Source organism: Podarcis bocagei (genome assembly GCF_964188305.1).
Source record: "Podarcis bocagei genome assembly, chromosome: 2".
Taxonomy (NCBI): domain Eukaryota; kingdom Metazoa; phylum Chordata; class Lepidosauria; order Squamata; family Lacertidae; genus Podarcis; species Podarcis bocagei.
Window position 1 is genome coordinate 114,066,793 of NC_138126.1, and position 21,589 is coordinate 114,088,381.

A 21,589-nucleotide genomic window follows, 5' to 3' on the forward strand; every position below is an offset into this window, starting at 1 on the left:
ACCAGGTAAACATCGCTTATAGTCAAGTTCAGACTCTCAAGATACACAGTTCCAATTCCGGTCGCTTCCAGTTCTTGACCGTTGGCTTGTTTCACAGTGAAGCTTTGCTTCTTCAACGTCGAAAACAGTTCTCTGTGTGGGCAGAGATGCTTCGTGGCGCCGGTATCGATTATGAATGCGTTCCCAACATCTGGCGTGGTTCCTTTCGCCATCATCGCCTTTGCAGGTTTCACCTGGCACTTGGTACGGCTTTTGCTTGACGCCTCAGGCTTCGTAGAGCTGTTCTTGGCTCCTTTTGACTGTCGCGGCTTCTTACAGTTTCGCTGTAGATGCCCAGTCTGTCCACAATTATAGCATCGGATGGCACTCAATGCTATGGCATGCTCTCCAGTAGATTCAGCAGTGGGAAGATTTGAACTCTGTTCTTGCCTCCCTCTGTCTTTCACTTCCAGTGCAGCAAGTCTGTCGTGTTCGTTCAGGACCACAGCACACACTCTTTCCGCGGTTAGCTGAGCCGCCGGTAGGGAACCAAGCTGACTGGCAACAACCTTATAGGTGCGACTAAGGCTGTTTATCATCATGAAGCAAAACACTTCCTCCTGTAGACGGAAATTGCGTTCCACCATCTGTTGACGCAGAAACTTCATCTCTGTCAGGTGCGCTTGAACATCTCCATCAGGCGCTAATCTCAGATTGGTCAACTTCTCAAAATACAGCAACGCTGAAGAACCAGCATCTCTCTGATGCGTTGTACGCAGCGCGTTCCAAACCTCTTGCGCAAATTCCAAATGCTGTATATGCACAAGCTGCGCATCTGAGACACACAGAATTATAGCAGTCCTAGCCTTCACATTCTGTGACTCCCAAGCACGCGTTGGTGCTGCTGGGATGGGATTCTCAATCACCCCAAACAGTCTCTGATTCTGCAGCAGGGCCTTCATCTTTACAGACCAAGATGAATAATTGTCATTGGTCAGGAGGGGTGGAGAAGGCAAGCCTCCCCCCTTCTTGGCATCCATTTTGAGTCCTTGCATTGACTCTAAAACACAAGCCTCTAAAATCCAATAGCTGGCTTGTTTACTCTCTTGACACCTGGCAACTCTGACACTGGCTGCGTTGGAAAGTCCCTTCCAGCAGTTCGTGAGGACCTAGTCATAATAAAACTTTGTTTACGCCTCTCTGAGGCATTGTCTGACTGTCCAGCCCTCTCGAGTAGCTTTCCATTTCTCCTCTCTGAGGCACAGCCTTCTGAAGGACGTTGCTTAGCAACAGCGCATTCCTTTCCTCGGACAGGAAACCACAAAAATGCCTGGTATGCAGGCCTCTTCTAAGTTGGAGCTGCTTTCCCACACTCGCTGTCCGTGAAGCAGTGAATGAATCAATCTGCATTCACACTTCTAAGCCCTTAAAAGTCTCATACCTTGAGCATCGGCTTGGCTGTCAGCTTCTTCTGGTCAGCTTCTGGCTGCAGAGAATCAGCCTCTCAAATCAGGCTTCCATGGAGCAGAGGAGGACAATTCACCAGCCTCTCATGCAGAGGTCCGATGGATCGAAGAAAACAGCAACCATCCTCTGCTACCACTGTTGGAATTCTGCTTGGGTCAGAGGAATGTGCCACAGCGTAGGCACCGGCAGATATTCCTGTCGACCTCCCCGCGTCTCTACTCTGCTGATAAGCAGGCGAGGTCCCGGCGATTCATCTCAGATGTGTGAGAGGAACACACCGTTCACCCTCTCTCCCCTTTGGTGTCCCCCAGGAGGGGAAAGAAGCAGACAGAAAACTATTTACATCCTTTATTTCTGTCTCTCATATCAGTACAGAGAAACACGTCTGCACTCGACAACAGCAAGAAGAAACTCCACCCATGTACTTCCAGTACAGGTCATATGACACACACACTGAGCTAACATCCGGTGCTCAGTTCAGATTGGACTGCCCCTTTGTTTCCATGGCAACAGTCACAAACATCCTGTCTGGCTTTCCAGCCACAAGCAGCTGACTGAGCTGCTGGAGCCTTTGCTTGCTGCAGCATTGGTGCTTTATGGTAACATTCTTAACCTGAGATACCACCTTAGCTAATGGGGCCTCCCTATGCCGTCGCGCTGTCGCCACGTGATTTCTGTTCTCATCCTGAAGCAAAGTTCTTAACCTGGGTTTCTGGGTTAGCGGAGTCTGTAACCTGAAGCGTATGTAACCTGAAGCGTGCGTAACCCGAGGTACCACTGTACCTTGAAGTAAGTATGTTTGCATAAATATCCTAAGGCTTGATTTACAATAAAGAAAAATTCCTTCCAGTAGCACCTTAAAGACCAACTAAGTTAGTTCTTGGTATGAGCTTTCGTGTGCATGCACACTTCTTCAGATACACTTCTTCTGTGTATCTGAAGAAGTGTGCATGCACACGAAAGCTCATACCAAGAACTAACTTAGTTGGTCTTTAAGGTGCTACTGGAAGGAATTTCTTTATTTTGACTATGGCAGACCAACACGGCTACCTATCTGTAACTTGATTTACAAGTTAGCCTCTGTTTTTCCTCTCATGTTAATGGGGTTTAAACATGGGCCGCAGGGCTCTGAATCTCCGTAATGCCGATTGTCATACGCAAGTCCTCGTGCACCTTATGCCTTGAGACAACTCCCCGCTGTGCTTGCCTGACCCTTTTCTGTACAATTCAGCTACAGTACGCATTCTGCCATACTTACAGTGAGGACTCTCTTTTGCCCCAGCCTTCAAAAGAATCTTGGCAATAGGCACATTATTTGTCAGGATGGCGATGTCCAGCGCAGTTAGCCCCTCGCTGTTAGGAGTGTTGAGATCCAGCTCCTCAGGTGTGCATTGATAGAGGAGAATCTGGACAGCGTCCAAGTCTTGCTGCTCCACAGCTTCCAGCATGGCTTCACAGCACTGAAAGTTCTGTTCATCCACATGAGATTTTTTTTAAAAAAATAAACAACACAAAAGCTGTCAACATAACTGTGCATCTTAGCATCTCTTCTCACATTTTTACTTTCATTTTTTCAATCATAAGCTCACAGAAACACACACACACACTGTCAAGGGAATTGGGGTTGCTTGCATGTAAACCTCCAGCTGTTCCAAACTGCTTAGGGGTGGTTGTGTCTTTCCCTGACTGAGCCGCCCTTGGCGCTGCTGCTCAGTCACTAGCAGAATCCGTGAGTGGGCATCTCCTAAATTTCCTCCAGCATAAGAATTCCTTGACGGACAACCTTCGCCTCACCTCTCTGCGCGGAAGCCTTCTGCGCAGAGTGGGCGTGCCGAGTGGTGGTCCTCCACCCTCCTCACTGACTTCACTGGAAGAGTCTCGGAGCCTCACCTCTGAGATGCTCTCTACCTCTCCCTTCTTCCTGGTGTCACCTGGACTTTCTTCCCCAGATGACGTTCTCTCTCTTCCCTTACTCGTTCCCTCTCCTGCAGAATCTGGGAGCCTCGCCTCTCCCCTCTGCTCTGATGTCAGTTCCCTGACACACACTCTTAAAATAAGGAAGCAGAACCTTTTTCAACCTGAGAGTGACGTTCCTCCATGATACAGCTTTTTTGGGCAGGCAGAACTGTTACCTTCGTACAGTAGTGGTGCTGTGGTCTAAACCACAGAGCCTCTTGGACTTGCTGCTCAGAAGGTCGGCGGTTTGAATCCCCATGACGGGGTGAGCTCCCATTGCTTTGTCCCAGCTCCTGCCAGCCTAGAAGTTTGAAAGTACGCCAGTGCAAGTGGATAAATAGGTACCCCTGCGGTGGGAAGGAAACAGCGTTTCTGGGCACTATGGCTTCAGTCACGGTGTTCTGTTGTGCCAGAAGCGGTTTAGTCTGCTGGCCACAGGACCCGGAAAGCTGTCCATGGACGAACGCCGGCTCCTTCAGCCTGAAAGTGAGATGAGCGCCGCAACCCCATAGTTGCCTTTCACTGGACCTAACCTTTACCTTTTTACCTTACAGTAGCTTAGATTCCACCCTCTCCAAAGGTTTCTATTTGCACAAACACCTTTCCTCCAACATTAGGAGTCAACTCCTAGGGGCTGTTGGGGCTTTGGCCCACACAATAAAAAATTTGAGGGGGCTGCCCCCCCAAGTTAATGGGCATTGTCATTCGAATGTTGTGTGTGCACCACATTGTGAGATCAACTATGTGGGTCAGGGCTTTCCTGGCCCCTCCCAGTATTTTATTCAAGTTGGCACCCATGCCACCAACCCAGAGCAGGAAGAATTGCTACAGATAAACAACGTATTCCAGCCAAACAAAGCATGTGAGCAGGGTGCTGAGGACCAGAATCAGTGAGGAGTATGGTTAGGGGAAAAAAGTGTGGCCGGTGGAAAATCCTGAGGGGAGAATAGACTGGAGGGCAGGATTTGACCAGTGGACCTGAGGTTCCCCACCCTTGAACTAAAGTATCACCAGCCCCAATCAGTGCCGGTTGTATTATACTAACACAGAGAAGCATGTTTGGGAAGTGGTGATATAGTTTTGCTCTGTGTGTGTGTGTGTTTGTGAATGAAAGAGAGAGAGAGAGAGAGAAAGAGAGAGAGCGCAGCCAATTTTAGGGGAGATACATCCTGCAGGGCTGGCGAACATCAGAAAAGACAATCATGGGAGATGTGTGTGTGTTTTAAATTCAAAATGGCGCAACTGGTGGTTTATTTATCTCTCCACGGCTAACAATGCAAAATACCATAGTCATAATCAAAGGGGTAGGATAAAACGTTTAATATCCAAGGTGTTTCAGACTTCTTGGGCTCTTCACGAAGTAGTTTCAAATACAGAAGTTCAACAGCCTGAACTGTTAAAATAAAATAAAGGATCAATATCGGAATGGATGCATTTGGACTAAAGAAGAACAGCATCCCCTGAAAACCAGAGCATGGGAAGTCAAACAAAATGGTTTAATTTAGTATTGAATAATTGGCTTCTTTAATTGTATTGCAATTTGGTATTGTATTAATATGGCATTTATTGGATTGTTTTAAATTAAAATTAATAAAAATTATTATACAATAAATAAATAAATATGCAGAAGTTCAGTCTCTTTTTCTACTTCTTTCTCTTTCCTTCTGTCCCACTACTGTGTTTGAAATTTGTATTGTTAGCTGTCCCGGGCTACCACTGGGATGTAGGGCAGAAGAACAGGGAAATAAATAAATACTTGCACCATTGGTTCAGCTATTAAACTTTTTTTTTCTTCCACTCCTTTGCTTCCTGATCCCTCCCTCACTGAATTTGCCTGGGGGTTCTCCTTTTTGATGCAGTCTCAATCATGATCAATGATAAAATATCATAAAAAATCACATCAAATCCAGATATAAAAGCATAATAAAACAACAACTGTAAATTCAGCAAAATTATCTGTTACAGCTCAAACAGAAAGGTTTTTGTCACACTTTTTTTGGGGGGGGGTTAAATGTCATTTGGGAGGGGGTTGGACATTTGGCTGAATATGGAAGACCTTTAAAATGTGGAGGGGGAACATTTAGAATCCTTTCCACAAGGCTTTCTCCTTTTCACAGCTCTGCACTAAACATGTGAGAGTCTTGCATGCGCATCTCTCAGTCCTCCACATTTTAAGTCTTCATCTCTTCAGGCAAAGCCTGATTAGGGCTTTTAGTTCCTCATTTTCAGGTCACTTTAATCTCTGGTTCACCTCCATCTTATGAATCAGAGACTGAATCAAGTTTGGGGCTTTTATGATGAGATATGTCACCTCTGTGATGCCTATTCAGTCTTAACAATATTCCTAAATTATTGGTCTTAACAGCAGCCTGTTGGAGTGAATTCTGCATTATCTTGCATAATTCATTTTTTATTATTACAAAACAGCAACAACCCACACACCACCACTTCTAGGTCTCTGGGCAAGAGATGCCCCCAGATGACTGGAAAAAGCCTTATATCATGTTTTATTATTCACTTTGAAATACATTTACTGGGCAGTTCAAAGGGTTTTTATCAATTTAAGCAAATCTGATCTCCTGTGGGTTGAACAGCTGAGATCTCTTGAGTTTGTATAGAAGCAGAGGAGATGTACCCATTGCTTTTTCACCCTGAGAAAGAAAAGAAAAAGGGAAGCAAGGATCCGATATTCCAGGTCAAACTATTGCTGATGTTAAATATGTCTTTGCAGTTAATATGTAGGCTTTTAAAAATGCAAATTGCATCACCTGGGGGAGCTAATAGGATCAGAGCAGGGATAGGGGGAACGGTTATTTTGACCCTTTCTTTTTGTGGTCCTGAGGAAAATCCTTCTTCTAAACCAACAGTTGCTTTGGGAATAAGTTCCCCATTGTCTCAAAAGTTAGCGCTAGCTTTACCTCTGTACAAGTAGGCTAGTTTATACATGCCCTCACACACCTCCATCCTCCATCCGGACAAGCAAATGACTATATTATAACAATACAATCCCACTCACCTGTCAAACCTGGCTCATGAATGTGTGGGGAAGATAAAGATATGGCCCACTGGTCAGATTCAGCATCCCACTCCCAGTTTACCCATTTATGTGAAGGGAAGAACAAATGGGCTGTACACACTGATGTTAAACACATGCAGAGGATGTTTTATTAAGCCACGCAGTTCTTAACTTATTATTCCATGCAGTTGTGGCTAGCATGGTCTCATTGCTCCAAAGGTAAAGGACCCCTGGATGGTTAAGTCCAGTCAATGATGACTGTGTGGTTGTGGCGCTCATCTTGGTTTCAGGCTGAGGGAGCCGGTGTTTGTCCACAAACAGTTTCTGGGTCATGTGACCAGCATGTTGTTGTTTAGTCATTTAGTCGTGTCCTACTCTTCGTGACCCCATGGACCAAAGCACGCCAGGCACTTCTGTCTTCCACAGCCTCCTGCAGTTTGGTCAAACTCATGCTGGTAGCTTCAAGAACACTGTCCAACCATCTTGTCCTCTGTTGTCCCCTTCTCCTTGCGCCCTCCATCTTTCCCAGCAACAGGGTCTTTTCCAGGGAGTCTTCTCTTCTCATGAGGTGGCCAAAGTATTGGAGCCTCAGCTTCAGGATCTGTCCTTCCAGTGAGCACTCAGGGCTGATTTCCTTAACAATGGATCGGTTTGATCTTCTTGCAGTCCATGGGACTCTCAAGAGTCTCCTCCAGCACCAGTGACCAGCATGACTAAACCGCTATTGACGCACGGAGCAATAGTGACAAGTGTGTGATAGGGTGAGCTCCCGTTGCTCTGTCCCAGCTTCTGCCAACCTAGCAGTTCAAAAGCATAGCAGTGCAAGTAGATAAATAGGTACTGCCACGGTTGGAAGGTAAATGGCATTTCCATGCGCTCTGTTGTCCGTCACGGTGTTCTGTTGTGCCAGAAGCGGTTTAGTCATGATGGCCACATGAACTGGAAAGCTGTCTGTGGACAAACGCCGGCTCCCTCGGCCTGAAAGCGAGATGAGCACCGCATGCCATATTTGCCTTTGACCAGACTTAACTGTCCAGGGGTCCTTTACCTTTACCTTTTTAATAGTTCCAAAGCATCCAGAAAATAAATGCAGGTTGGACAGCAAAGGATGGGGACGGAGGTACTAGCAGCCACACAACGAACTGATCAAGCCCATAAAAGAATGATCAAATCTTCCTGTTCGCAGCAGCTAAGTACACGAGCGAGGCAGAAAAGGACAAGGCTTAGGCAGTGAAGAAACACATCATCTTTTAATTGAACAGAAGAGAAGCAGGTGCAGAAATATAATACGGCCTGCAGGTTTTTGTTTACAAGAACATCTTTCTAATGCTCTGCAGTGGTACCTTGCCAAGTTCTGCAGAATTCCTTTTCAGTATCCCTTTGTGATAATTAGCTAGTAGCACTGTTCTAGTTTTGGAAGAAAAAAGGAGAGAATTATTTCCACAGCAAGGCCCAGCTGAGGTTGAGCATGTTGGGAGCTCTGTGGGAAGATTGCGACAATATTGTCTGGCCAAACAAAGTTGGTTCTACCATGGACAAACCAGGCCAAATAATTTCCCCTCATATGCCCTTGCTTCACTACCAGAAGAATGGCATCTTTATGTTGGCTTAATTGGCTTTAGGGTACTGTGGTCTGATCACTACTTCCCACCCTGAAGACTATTGTGCCAGTGAATTTCCTATCCTGAGGAGAAGTGACTCAGTCTGTTTACCCCACGAGCATGTGATGTTGGGAGTGGTGTCAGATAAGAGTGGAAAGAAGAAGAAGAAGAAGAAGAAGAAGAAGAAGAAGAAGAAGAAGAAGAAGAAGAGGAGGAGTAGTAGTAGTAGTAGTAGTAGTTTGGATTTGATATCCCGCCTTTCACTCCCTTTAAGGAGTCTCAAAGCGGCTAACATTCTCCTTTCCCTTCCTCCCCCCCAACAAACACTCTGTGCGGTGAGTGGGGCTGAGAGACTTCACAGAAGTGTGACTGGCCCAAGGTCACCCAGCAGTTGCATGTGGAGGAGTGGAGACGTGAACCCGGTTCCCCAGATTACGAGACTACCACTCTTAACCACTACACCACACTGGCGTATAATAATAATAATAATAATAATAATCATAATCATAATCATAATCATAATCATAATCATAATCATAATCATAATCATAATCATAATCATAATCATAATCATAATCATAATCATAATCATAATAATTTATTTATACCCCGCCCATTTGGCTGGGTTTCCCCAGCCACTCTGGGTGGCTTCCAATAGAATATTAAAATACAATAACCTATTAAACATTAAAAGCTTCCCTATACAGGGCTGCCTGCAGATGTCTTCTAAAAGTCTGGTAGTTGTTGCTCTCTTTGACATCTGGTGGGAGGGTGTTCCACAGGGCGGATGCCACTACTGAGAAGGCCCTCTGCCCGGTTCCCTGTAACTTGGCTTCTCGCAGCGAGGGAACCGCCAGAAGGCCCTCAGCCCTGGACCTCAGTGTCCGGGCAGAACGATGGGGGTGGAGACTTTCAGGTTTATGTTTCATGTCATTTCTGAGCATCTAAATTCAACAAATTAAGAGACTGTATATGGGATGCTGTGAGTTGTGGGTAAAAATAATGGGGATCTGGGAGGTAACTGTGCAGTTGAGAAGGTAAGGAGATGGTGTTTGGTTGGATTTCCATACCGGAGATGGCAACTAAAGCACAGCAAGACAGCTTGCAGAACCAGGCATCGGGTTTCCCATAACCCAACCCATATAAACAAGAGACCAACAAGACTGGTTTTGTGTCAAAACAGACCACAATTTTACTGACTACAGATGAAATAAGTTTGGCTTGGGCGTGGGAGAATCTAAATACTTCTGGCCCACCCACCAGAAGTGATATGTGGCCAATCCAGGCAAGGGTTCCTAAGACTTACATCAAATAGGGTGACCCCCGCAGGGACTGCCGTTTGGGGGAGTGCCTTTGGCCCTGGCTCTGCCTGGGCACACAGACATGGCCACTCCCCCCAGATCCCTTTAACGCAGCCTTTCTCAACCTGTGGGTCCCCAGATGTTGTTGAACTACAACTCCCATCACCCCTAGCTAGCAAGGCCAGAGCTCAGGGACGATGGAGTTGTAGTCCAACAACATCTGGGGACCCACAGGTTGAGAACCGCTGCTTTAATGGGATACACCAGTGTTTGGAGGGTCAGGCGGAAACTACAACATCCTCTCCATCCAAAACAAAGGATTGCCCCTATGCCCAAGCCCAGTAGTGACGATTGCTATGAGGTAGGCAAAACCACTGGATGAGATCCAGTTAGCCTGGTGGGGAAATTCCTACCTTAAGGAATGGCAACCACTGTAGCCACAGCAAAGTAAATAACTCTCAACTTAAAACGAGGGTGGGTGGGTAGGGAAGCTTGGCGAAGGAACAAACAGGTGCAGGCAAAGGGTGGATCTGAGGAAGCCTACCTGCTCCATCAGCTCCACCCCCTGGCACAGCCCAAGTCCCAACCTGCATCCCCATTTGCCAAAGCAGGCTGCAGGCTAGGATCTGGTTTCTGATAGGCGGTCGGAGTTTATGCCCCCTCCGCCTATCAGGAAGGGCATTGATGTTCCAGTTCCCTCATCGGAGTCCCAGCAAAGCGTCTGACGTCCCACAACGCCCACCACACCAAGAGAGGTGAGAGGACTTCTTGAATCCTGAGGAGCGGAAGGAGGATATGGGAGAACAGGAGAACGTTTCAACACATGTTGCTCAGGCAGGAGCAGACAACAGCTTTTGCTTGTGAAACATGCCGTCTCCATCTGATGTTGGGCTTCAGGATGCAGAGGTCAATGATAGTGCATGCTCAAAAATGGGTGGCGGCGAGCAAGCATCAGCCCACTACTGAAGACCCTCTTTCCCCAAAGGTTTCCCATGGTAGGTTGATGTTTCTCTGCCAAGCAACTGTTTCAAGGCACAACCTCTTGAAATCAGCAGAGACACAATGTCTCCGCTAATTTCAGCAGGCAGGCTTTAAAGAGCCTGCAGCCTTCGGGGACTCGTGAGCACACTTTGTGAGCACTCACATAGGCCCTTGAGGTTTCCTAAGCAATTGAAAGAATCCATGCAAATCCCTGATGGCTTTTGAGGCAACCAGAGGTGTGCTCATCAGGGCTGGCTTAAGACCTTTAGAGTCGCCAAGCACTTAAAGTGCCCCCATATACATCTAGTTCAAAATATAAACAATAATAAATTGTAAATATAATTTTATCCCCCCCCCCATGAAACAAAACTTAGGGTAATCTTATGCAACACATCTGCTTCTATACTTAGTAGAGGTAAGGCAGGGTTAGGCAACCTAAAGCCCGGGGGCCGGATGCGGCCCAATCGCCTTCTCAATCTGGCCTGTGGACAGTCCGGAATCAGCATGTTTTTACATGTGTAGAATGTGTGCTTTTATGTAAAATACATCTCTGGGTTATTTGTGGGGCATAGGAATTTGTACATCCCCCCCACCCCCCAAAAAATATAGTCTGGCCCACCACATGGTCTGAGGGACGGTGGACAGGCCCACAGCTGAAAAAGGTTGCTGACCCCTGAGATAAGGTATCTGCCTTGTTGCATGGAGGTTCTGTTGGGATTTTTGATATACTTCCAACTGAGAAAACGAAGGCTCAACTGAGCAATCTGTGACCACTAATGTTAAAAATCCGGCAATGGAAAATTTCTGTGGTGCTTCCCTTCTCTTGATGCCTTAAACACGCGCTTATTTTGCTTAATGGTTAATTCATCCCCCTTGCTCATCCATCCCTTGTGCCATTCCCTGCCTGATCGGTGTCTCGTACGTTAAAGGGGCTTGCTAAAACAAAAACAAACAAAACACAGGAGCAACTTAGCAAAGTGAAGCTTGTGGCTCAGCAGCTAGTCATTTCTAGGCTAGAAAAGTTTTGGGGTGTGTGTGGGGGGGAGGAAATCAAGGACTGGAGCCATCCTCTACTCCAAAGTTGAACCCCAAACCAATGTTCTGCCCCGCTCAGTCTCAGTCCTCTGTGTTGGTGGAGACAAATAAGCAGTTACAGGGCAGCAAGTGAGACCATGAGTGGAATTGGTGCAACATGGGTATGGGAATGTTCAGGGAGGCAGGAGAGAATATATTGTTTAATAATATCCTTCCTAACTTGCGCTAGCAAGATCTATAACTTAGCAGAGTTTTACATTCCCCTTTTAAACACACAGCAGGTAGCTGGTTGCAGGCTTGTTTAAGCCTCTTAATATTCCTGGTAAAGGTAAACGTACCCCTGACCGTTAGGACCAGTCGCAGACGACTCTGGGGTGGCGGCGCTCATCTCACTCTATAGGCCGAGGGGGCCAGCGTTTGTCCGCAGACAGCTTCCAGGTCATGTGGCCAGCATGACTAAGCTGCTTCTGGCGAATCAGAGCAGTGCACGGAAACGCTGTTTACCTTCCCGCCAGAGTGGTACCTATTTATCTACTTGCACTTTGACGTGCTTTCGAACTGCTAGGTTGGCAGGAGCTGGGACTGAGCAATGGGAGCTCACCCTGTCGCGGGGATTCAAACTGCTGACCTTCTGATCGGCAAGCCCTAGGCTCTGTGGTTTAGACCACAGCACCACCGATGTCCTGAATGACTCGTTAGGGCCATTAATTTAAACAGGCTACCTATGAGCCAGTGTGGTGTAGTGGTTAAGAGCAGTGGACTCATAATCTGGTGAACCGGGTTCGCGTCTCCGCTCCTCCACATGCAGCTGCTGGGTGACCTTGGGCTAGTCACACTTCTCTGAAGTCACCACCCACATCCCAAGATTCCTGGTAAGTCCCCTTATATCCCTCTTAAAAGAATAAAAGAATAAACACACCATATATTATAAAAAGTATATAAAAGAAGTTCACACACACATTCAGTTCACAGATGGATCCCTGAAGGCAGACTTAGTTACAAAGTATATGCATGTGGATCCATCCCATATGGGAATAGTCCCTTTTTCCTCTGTTGGCCGAAATCCACCAGAGCATCTCTAGCTAAAAAGCTGCTGGTCCAATGACGGAGGAGGTCAAATACAGAGGAAAGGGAGAGAGTGTGCTGCGTGCCTTGCCCTTTTGTTACCTGGGCAGGTAAGATCACGCCCACCTCTAGTCACATATAAAGGAAGTATGTCCCAGCCCAGGAGGAAACAGGAAGTTCTGACTGGCTGGACCAAACATCCCCTTGCATGTCCACTCTAGGAAAACAAGGAATGCTGTACAGTGGTACCTCGGGTTAAGAACTTAGTGCGTTCTGGAGGTCCGTTCTTAACCTGAAACTGTTCTTAACCTGAGGTATCACTTTAGCTAATGGGTCCTCCTGCTGCCGCTGCTGAACAATTTCTGTTCTCATCCTGAAGCAAAGTTCTTAACCCAAGGTACTATTTCTGGGTTAGCAGAGTCTGTAACCTGAAGTGTCTGTAACCTGAGGTACCACTGTACTTGAACTTATGTATCACATCCCACAATGGGAACCCAGTAAACTTCAACATGTCTAAAATTATTCATAGGTCTATATAAAAAGATCAAAAGAGAGAAGAGGAGGACCCTCTTAGCATCTACTTTTTCTGTATTTTTTCTTGCCTATCTTTTCCCCCACTATAAATAGATACATTTGCATGGCTGTTTTCGACAGTCTGTCAAAAGATTCTCAATTCAAACTCACACTTTTTTTTTTTTTTTTTTGGCTTTCCATGTGGGTTGGTTTCAGGCTTTCCCTGAGAACTTGAACTATAACTTTGGGAACTCAAAACATTTGTTTTCACCCCAGCAGCATCCTTTCGGGATAGAATACACAGAGATGAATAATAATACTGCTATTATTATTATTATTAATAATAACAGCAGTAACATTCCTCTTCCTCCTCCAACAATAAATGTCTTATCTCACACAGAATACATGGGAGTGGCTACATTTTTATGTGGCAAACAGGGATGAGAAGGCAGGACAAGAGACAGAATATGGACCTAAACCTGAGAGGTTCTCACAAGGGCAGAAGGCTTTCCAGAACAGATCTCAGATCCATTCTAGAAAAAGCATATGAGACAGACCTAGCTAGCACTATCTTGAGATGCCCGTTGGCTGACAGAATCAACTGAAAGATAACATTTAAAAACCCTGATGCTGAAATTCAGCAATTTGATACTGAATGGGTGTTTTGGTTTTTATTTGAAAGCTTCTAGTTTATTGTGATGCAGTTGGATTTAGATACTGGTGATTTCTCAAATTATTTGAGGGGAAGAGTCAATCTGAAAAGAAATTGCGAGCATAAATGACTCCATCTATAATCAGAGCTAGTCTTCCCTTTTGGGATTGGGTCCGGTAAAGAAAAGAAGGTAGGCAGGTCACAGTGACCAAAAACCATTATCGACTTCTAATGTGTTTTCCTGGGTTGAAGGAAATAAAATGGTTGGGTCTATAGTTAGAACTATAGCACAAAATAAATTCTTACAGCGTCCTGGCAGAAAGATAAAATATTCCATTGGTATTTACACCCTCCCACAATCCTCCTAAAAGGAGGAACAAAATGGAACAAGACACATTTTTGGTGCGTGTGAGTGTGAAAATTGCAAGGAATGTGCATCTCTACCGAGATTCCAATTTAGTATCTTTTCTAAGAACTGAACTGACACAAAATCAACATTATGTGAAAATAAAACAAATAAAGACAAACGTGTCGTTTACACAAACTGTCCTTACAGATGGCGGGTTTGGGATCTTATAGTCAAATCTCCCCTCTTTCCCCATCCTTACCTAAATAAATAAATAATAAATAAACTTTTATTTATATCCTGCCCTCCCCAGCCAAAGACGAGCTCAGGGCAGCTAACATCAGATATATAACATTGGCATAAAATCAAACAATAATTAAATTACCTCCTAAAAACAGGTCGAAATCAAATTAAAGTCTAATCAGATGGCTTTCTGCAGGGTTAGGGTTGGGAACAGTACCGTATTTTTCGCCCTATAGGACGCACTTTCCCCCCTCCAAAAATGAAGGGGAAATGTGTGTGCGTCCTATGGGGTGAATGCAGGCTTTCACTGAAGCCTGGAGAGCAAGAGGGGTCGGTGCGCACCGACCCCTCTCGCTCTCCAGGCTTCAGGAGAGCCCCGTCGCCAGCCCCGCAAACTCGGGGGACAGCGGGAGAGGCGCAGCGCGCCTTTCCCGCTGTCCCCCAACTTGGCTAGAAGGCTGGCGGAGGGCTTTCCCCTCCTCCAGCCCCGTAAGCTCCCAGAACGATGCCAAACTGCACGCAGCTTCCACATGGCTCTGGGTCCTGTTCTGGGGGCTGGGGGAGGGGGAAGCTCCGCTTTCCCCGCCTCCAGCCCCACAAGCTCCCAGAGCGATTCCAAAGCTGCCAAAGCCCAAGGTTCCCCAGCCCCGCGCCTGGGGGGGGGAATAATTTTTTTCCTTTATTTCCCCCCCCCCCAAAAAAAATCTAGGTGTGTCCTATGGGCTGGTGCGTCCTATAGGGCGAAAAATACGTTAAATGCTCATCGGCCCAACTGTCTACGCTGATCTTATATGGGCCTGTGAGAATGCCGGGAGGCCTCTTTCATACTAGTTCTTATACAAAAAGAGAAGGGGAGTGTCAGGCTGAGCCCTGACCAAAGGCCTGGTGGAACAACTCCATCTTGCAGGCCCTGCGGAAAGATGTTAAATCCCGCAGGGCCCTGATCTCTTGTGGCAGAGCGTTCCACATGGCTGGGGCCAAGGCCGAAAAGGCCCTGGCCCTGGTCGAGGCCAACCTAATCTCTCTGAGGCCCGGGATCTCCTAGGTGTTATTATTTGCAAACTGTAAGGTCCTCCGTGGGGCGTACCAGGAGAGGCGGTCCCGTAGGTACAAGGATCCTAGGCTGTATAGGGCTTTAAAGGTTAAAACCAGCACCTTAAACCTGATCCTGTACTCCACTGGGAGCCAGTGCAGCTGGTATAGCATGATCTAGCCTTTTTTCTTTAGTACGTGGCAGGGTTTAAGAAATTAATTACAGAATCCCATGCTTGCATAATCAAATGGCATGGCTCAGGAAAATTTGTATCCTTCTCAGTTGTTTGAGTGAATTATGTAAAAGAAATTAATTCTTGCATGCGGTGACAGGTGGTGCCCCCTAGACCTAATAGAGCAGCTAGGAGGTCACGAGGACAATTATTATTATTATTATTATTATTATTATTATTATTATTATTATTAGTGAAGTCACAGGGGTATGGCCAAGCTGTTCTGGTTTTCTCCCCATCTCCCTCTCTTGCAAAGCTACTGTGAACTTTGAAGATTTGCATTTTTACAAATACTTAGTGCCTGACTAAGCTATGTGCTATGGTGATAGTTAGGAGATACAAAACAATCCACACACGCACACATACTTAGGGTGGTATTCAAGTCATGACCGACTCTGGGGTTGCAGCGCTCATCTCGCTTTATTGGCCGAGGGAGCTGGCATATAGCTTCCCGGTCATGTGGCCAGCATGACTAAGCCGCTTCTGGTGAACCAGAGCAGCACACGGAAACACCGTTTACCTTCCCGCCGGAGTGGTACCTATTTATCTACTTGCACTTTGACATGCTTTCGAACTGCTAGGTTGGCAGGAGCAGGGACCGAGCAACGGGAGCTCACCCCGTCGCAGGGATTCGAACCGCCGACCTTCTGATTGGCAAGTCCTAGGCTCTGTGGTTTAACCCACAGCACCACCCACATCCTGAATGACTGGGTAGGGCCATTAATTTAAATAGGCTACCTATGAGCCAGTGTGGTGTAGTGGTTAAGAGCAGTGGACTCGTAATCTGGTGAACCGGGTTCACGTCTCTGCTCCTCCACATGCAGCTGCTGGGTGACCTTGGGCTAGTCACATTTCTCTGAAGTCTCTCAGCCTCACTCACCTCACAGAGTGTTTGTTGTTGGGGAGGAAGGGAAAGGAGATTGTTAGCCACTTTGAGACTCCTTAGGGTAGTGATAAAGTGGGATATCAAATCCAAACTCCTCCTATATTGTGCTCTGATCATCATCTTATTGGTAATGATGATAACAAAGCATTCGTGCAACAATCCTGAGTTGAATGAGGATGATATTTTGAGAGGAGGATAAGGACGGGATAACAAAAGCATTCAGCTAAATAGTATACTCCTGCAACAATGATGATAACCATGATGATTTTGTTGAGACTGGTAACATCAACACATCCTCCAAAGTAAATGGGGAACTGAGCAATACATACTGTCCAATATGCCTTGCACCTCAGGTTCTGCAAATGTTAAAAACTTGCTTGCTTGATCGATCTTTTTAAAGAAATCTGGGAATCATGGTTAATCAGAGGGGGGCAGCCTTCTTGCCCCCTCTTGATGTCCATGCTCTATAGCTGCCCCTGAATGCTGGTTTCTGCCACTGTCCTGAACCATCCAGAGTCTTGGTGCTGAAGGATTCCCCGTCCTTCACACTTCTCCACTGTCTCCTTTACGATGGCACCATCTTTTCCAGGAGCTAAGTTATTGCTGAGGAGAGGTGATTTGTTTGAAATCCCTAGAGCTGAATGCACTCTGGCCATTAGACAATTTGATTCTGTGGCTTCCACTGGTCCTTTAGGTGAATTAGTAGCCCAGATACACCATGATGATAGTCAAGGAAGAGAGAGAGAGAGAGAGAGAGAGAGAGAGAGAGAGAGAGAGAGAGAGAGACAGAGAGACAGAGAGAACCATCTCCTTCAGACTGTCGTAATACCAAGAGAAATTGCGATCTCCGAGTCAACATGAAAATTAGGCAGCACTATGTCAAAAATGACTGGAAAGATCAGAAACCAGGAAGACCAAAACTTCAATAAGGAATGGGGGAAATTTATAGTTTATCTTGGAGACCACTGTAAACAGTTAAAATCATTAGCAGGATTGCAATAATACTTGTAATGTAACAAGAACTATAGATATAAGGGAGATTTAAAAACCGGATTACCATAAAAGATGCAGTAGAAAAGGACTAATAATGGAACCCACAGAGGGGTGGAGGGAAATCAAAAGATTCATGGGAATCTTTTTTCTTTTTTGATTGTGATGTGTGGTATGAGTGTAAATTTTAATTTGTAAAACCATATATATATATATATAATTAGTCAGCGCTAGGTAAGTATCAATTAATAATATTCAAAATAAGATATTATGAACATACACTTTAATATTCACAATTAAGATCACGGACCCATATACATGCTCATCATATATTGTCAGGGAACTGACATCAGAGCGAAAGGAGAAGGAGAGGCTCCCTGATTCTGCAGGAGAAGGTACCAGCACCAGGGGGAGACGCAGCTTGGTAGAGGGGGAAGGAAATCGGCGTAACACCAGGGATCCAGGAGGGCAAATGGGGGAAGCGGAGGGAGAGCTCTGGGATTCTTCCCTGGACATCAGTGAGGAGAGCACTGGTCCTCCACTACCCATGCCCTCCCTGCGCAGAAGACTCCCGCGCAGTGAGAGGCGGAGACGACTGGGAGTCAAACAGCTTTTATGCTGGAAAAGGTTTAAGAAACACCCACAGACAGATTCTGCTAGCGACTGAGGCAGCCACGCTGAGATGGGCTGTGCAGTCAGGACGGTTTAACCCAGGCAATTAAGCTCCCTAACGGGGACAGTTTACGCACGAGTAACTCAAACCCATTACATATATGATATGGAGAAGTTTAAACACACACACAAACACAACAAAACAAACCAGAAAACGAACATTTTTTTTACATGGCCACTAATCATACTTGAATCTATGCCTATTCCAAGATGCCCTGTGTGATGTCAACATTTGGTGCCTCCTGCCTCTGATGTTTCCATTCTACATCATAGTTGCAGTGCCCCTGAGGCTCTGTGCCCAGTGAAACTGAACCGGTCACACTTCCCTAAATCCATCTCAACTCATCCAATAGCCAGAAACAGAGAATGGCCGACAATTTAGGTGTTGGGAATCTGCAGATCTTCAAATGTTACTAGACTCCAGCTCTCCCAGCCTCAGTTAGCAGGGTCCATGGCTGGTGATTATGGGAGTTGTAGCCAACAACATCTAACTTCACTCATCCTTAACCAGTGGCTGGTTGGAGTTGGTTCCCCACTTCTTCAACCCATTCATATAGAGATATATTTCCAGCCCAGTGGATGAAGGACCTTCCCTGCAACCTGAAATGTTCTACATCCTAAAGTGTTTATCCATACCTTTACAGCCACATTCCCTGCTCCTCATAGCATAGTGGTACCTCTGGTTACAAACTTAATTCATTCCGGAGGTCTGTTCTTAACTAGAGGCGTGCTTTCACTAATGGGGCCTCCCGCTGCTGGCCTGCTGCTGGCGTACAATTTCCGTTCTCATCCTGGGGCAAAGTTTGCAACCCAGAGCAAATACTTCCGGGTTAGCGGAGTTTGTAGCTTGAAGCATTTGTAACCCGAAGCTTTTGTAACCTGAGGTACCACTGTAACCTCCAGCATTTTGTAAACAAAACAGGGATCCAGAGTGGGTAAAAACGTAGTGGAGAAATTACCATATTTTTCGCTCTATAACACGCACCCGACCATAACACGCACGTAGTTTTTAGAGGAGGAAAATCCATAGGCATGCCACCCGTAGGCATTTCCTCCATAACACGCACAGACATTTCCCCTTACTTTCTAGGAGGAAAAAACTGAGTGTTATGGTGCAAAAAATACGGTATACCTACTAGAGATGGGTGTGAGCAAACTACAGTGGTATCTCTGGTTACGTACTTAATTTGTTTCAGAGGTCCATTCTTAACCTGAAACTGTTCTTAACCTGAAGTACCACTTTAGCTAAGGGGGCCTCCTGCTGCTGCCGCGCCGCCGGAGCACGATTTCTGTTCTCATCCTTAAGCAAAGTTCTTAACCCGAGGTACTATTTCTGGCTTAGCGGAGTCTGTAACTTGAAGCGTATGTAACCTGAGGTACCACTGTAATGGATCTAAACTTAGAGAAACGCATGATTAATTTGATGTATTACAACAATAGTTGATTGAGGGGGTAAATGAAGAAATTACCATTGAAGACTTTCGGAGACTGAGGCGGTCTGATCTGGCTCTGAAATAGGCCTCATCGAAAGACGAGTGGCTTCCCTTCAGCTTCTCTGAGAGGTTCCGATAGAGTCGCTTAGCGGCGTTGGGAGAAGACGGGGGATTGTTCTTTTTCGACTGGGAAAGCTGCAGGCTCTGCATTTGCTGAGTCATATTTCACGCGGCAGTTCCTGTGCAGAAAGCCGGTGCGGCTCTAGCACCGGGATATATGTGGGGTTGAACTTGCTGAGTCAAGTCATTAGAAATATATGGAAATTCTCCGTGAAATCACCAAATTCTGCAATCAGAAGGGAAAGAAGAAATGAGGCAAAAATTATTTCCCTTTAAACATCTCGTCGGTGTTTCTACATAAAATATCTGATCAGGATTCATTTAGAGAGGGTTTGAAAGTAAACGTGGGAGTTCATAGACCTCATTGGTCAGTGCCCTGATCTCCCAGGAGCACTTGCGACAGAAAGCAAGAGGAGGCTGATGCCAATTGAGCAACCATCATTTTTTTAAAGTGGCTTGAGAAAGGAACAATGGTTCAGTGGTAGCACACATGCTTGAAAGAATTAGCTAGCTGGTAATAGAGTAGACAGTACAGTAAAGTATACTTCTTCCAGTACACTGGAAGAAGCAAAGATCACCAGTGTCGAAGCAATGATTCTTCAACATCAACTTCATTGAACTGGTCATGTTGTGTGGATGCCTGATGATCATCTTCCAAAGCAACTACTCTATTCTAAACTTAAAAGTGGAAAGCGTAATGTTGGTGGTCAACAAAAGAGGTTCAAAGACTCTCTCAAGGCAAATCTTTAAAAATGTAGTATAAAAACCAACAGCTGGGAAACACTGGTCTGCGAGAGCTCCAATTGGAGAACAGCCTTACCAAAGGTGTCATGGGCTTTGAAGATGCTCGAACTCAGGACGCAAGGGAGAAACGTGCTAAGAGGAAGACATGCTTGGCAAATCCACACCATGATCAACTCCTGCCCAGAAATGAATGTCCCCACTGTGGAAGGACATGTGGATCCAGAATTGGCCTCCACAGTCACTTACGGACTCATTGTTCAAACCATGTTTATGGAAGACAATCATACTTGGCTACGAGTGATCACCAAAGAAGAAGAGAGTAGATAGTATAGGTCAGAGCAGACAGCCCAATACTCTGATCTGTTAAGACAGTTCCTTTGTGTTTCGAATGACTTACACTGTCTGCAGCCTTCTAACAACAAATGGCAAAACCACACTGTTTTTTTCTTAATGCTTGAACACATACTGTACAAATTTATTGATTTATTTATTAAATTTGTATACTGCACTTCATCTGAAGACCACAGGGCAGTTCATACCATATGTGTACATATGTGCACAGGGCAGTACACAACATGTGTGTACATGAAACAAAACCCATCTCTGGAGAAGGGTGGGCATTGCTAAAATAAAACCAACTCAAATAAAATAACACATTAGGATTTTACTTACTTGTTCATTTTTATTTTTGCAGGCACTTTCAAAGTAGCAATATTTATACTCTTAGATGAAGTGGAATAACTTGGGCCTACAATTTCGAAATGAGCAGTGAAAGGTTACTACACAATTGTTGCCATTGCTGAAGTCCCGGGACATCAGAAGAAGAAATTTGGTTGGTGGGGGCATAGGAGGGAAGGGGTCAGCTCTGCCCCATAGATTTCTGAAAGAGAAATAAGGGGATATTTCACAGTAGTACTCTCATTCTAAATGGAGGTCATCTGAAGGATGTCTTATAAACTTTGATGGAATTAGCTTTCAAGTAGAAAACCTCAGGGTTGCAGCTCAACTTTACTGTCCATCTAATTATTCAGTTATAATCTATACATGAATATTGTGTTTCCTTGAAATAACCGCAATGAATGGGTGGGTGGAGGATAGGCTGCATGTCTGAGTTGGTGGAGGAAACTTGCCCACCTTGCTACCTCTGGTACAGCCTATGAAATCCTCAGCCATGCTTTGGATAATAGCCACTTAAGGAACTCTAGCATTTTTCTCACTGAACACTTCTCCCTCACTATCGAAGCAGATTGCTTCACTTTGCTCTTAATTGGTCTTTTAGCACCAACCAATCAGTTCCCTAATTTCACAAATTTCTCCTCTTATC

The 21,589-nt window shown here is 45.6% G+C and overlaps 1 protein-coding gene and 1 long non-coding RNA gene across 5 annotated transcripts in view; one reads left to right on the forward strand and one right to left on the reverse strand.

The window, feature by feature from the left end:
• The window catches only part of LOC308580258, a 423,078-nt gene that overhangs the window by 395,100 nt on the left and 6,389 nt on the right, over positions 1–21,589 (forward strand). The gene's annotated exons all lie outside the window — the stretch shown is intronic.
• ANKFN1 (ankyrin repeat and fibronectin type III domain containing 1) overlaps positions 1–21,589 on the reverse strand; it is a 224,302-nt gene that overhangs the window by 102,846 nt on the left and 99,867 nt on the right. For 3 of the 4 annotated variants that reach the window (XM_081181278.1, XM_081181275.1, XM_081181276.1), the window contains 3 exons: positions 20,938–21,145; positions 19,438–19,747; positions 2,705–2,915 (listed from right to left, as the gene is read on the reverse strand). In XM_081181278.1, the coding sequence (XP_081037404.1) occupies positions 2,705–2,915; positions 19,438–19,623 (397 nt within the window). In that variant the 5' untranslated portion in view covers positions 19,624–19,747; positions 20,938–21,145. The remainder of the gene's footprint in view (positions 1–2,704; positions 2,916–19,437; positions 19,748–20,937; positions 21,146–21,589) is intronic. The other variant, XM_081181277.1, reaches the window with a different exon arrangement.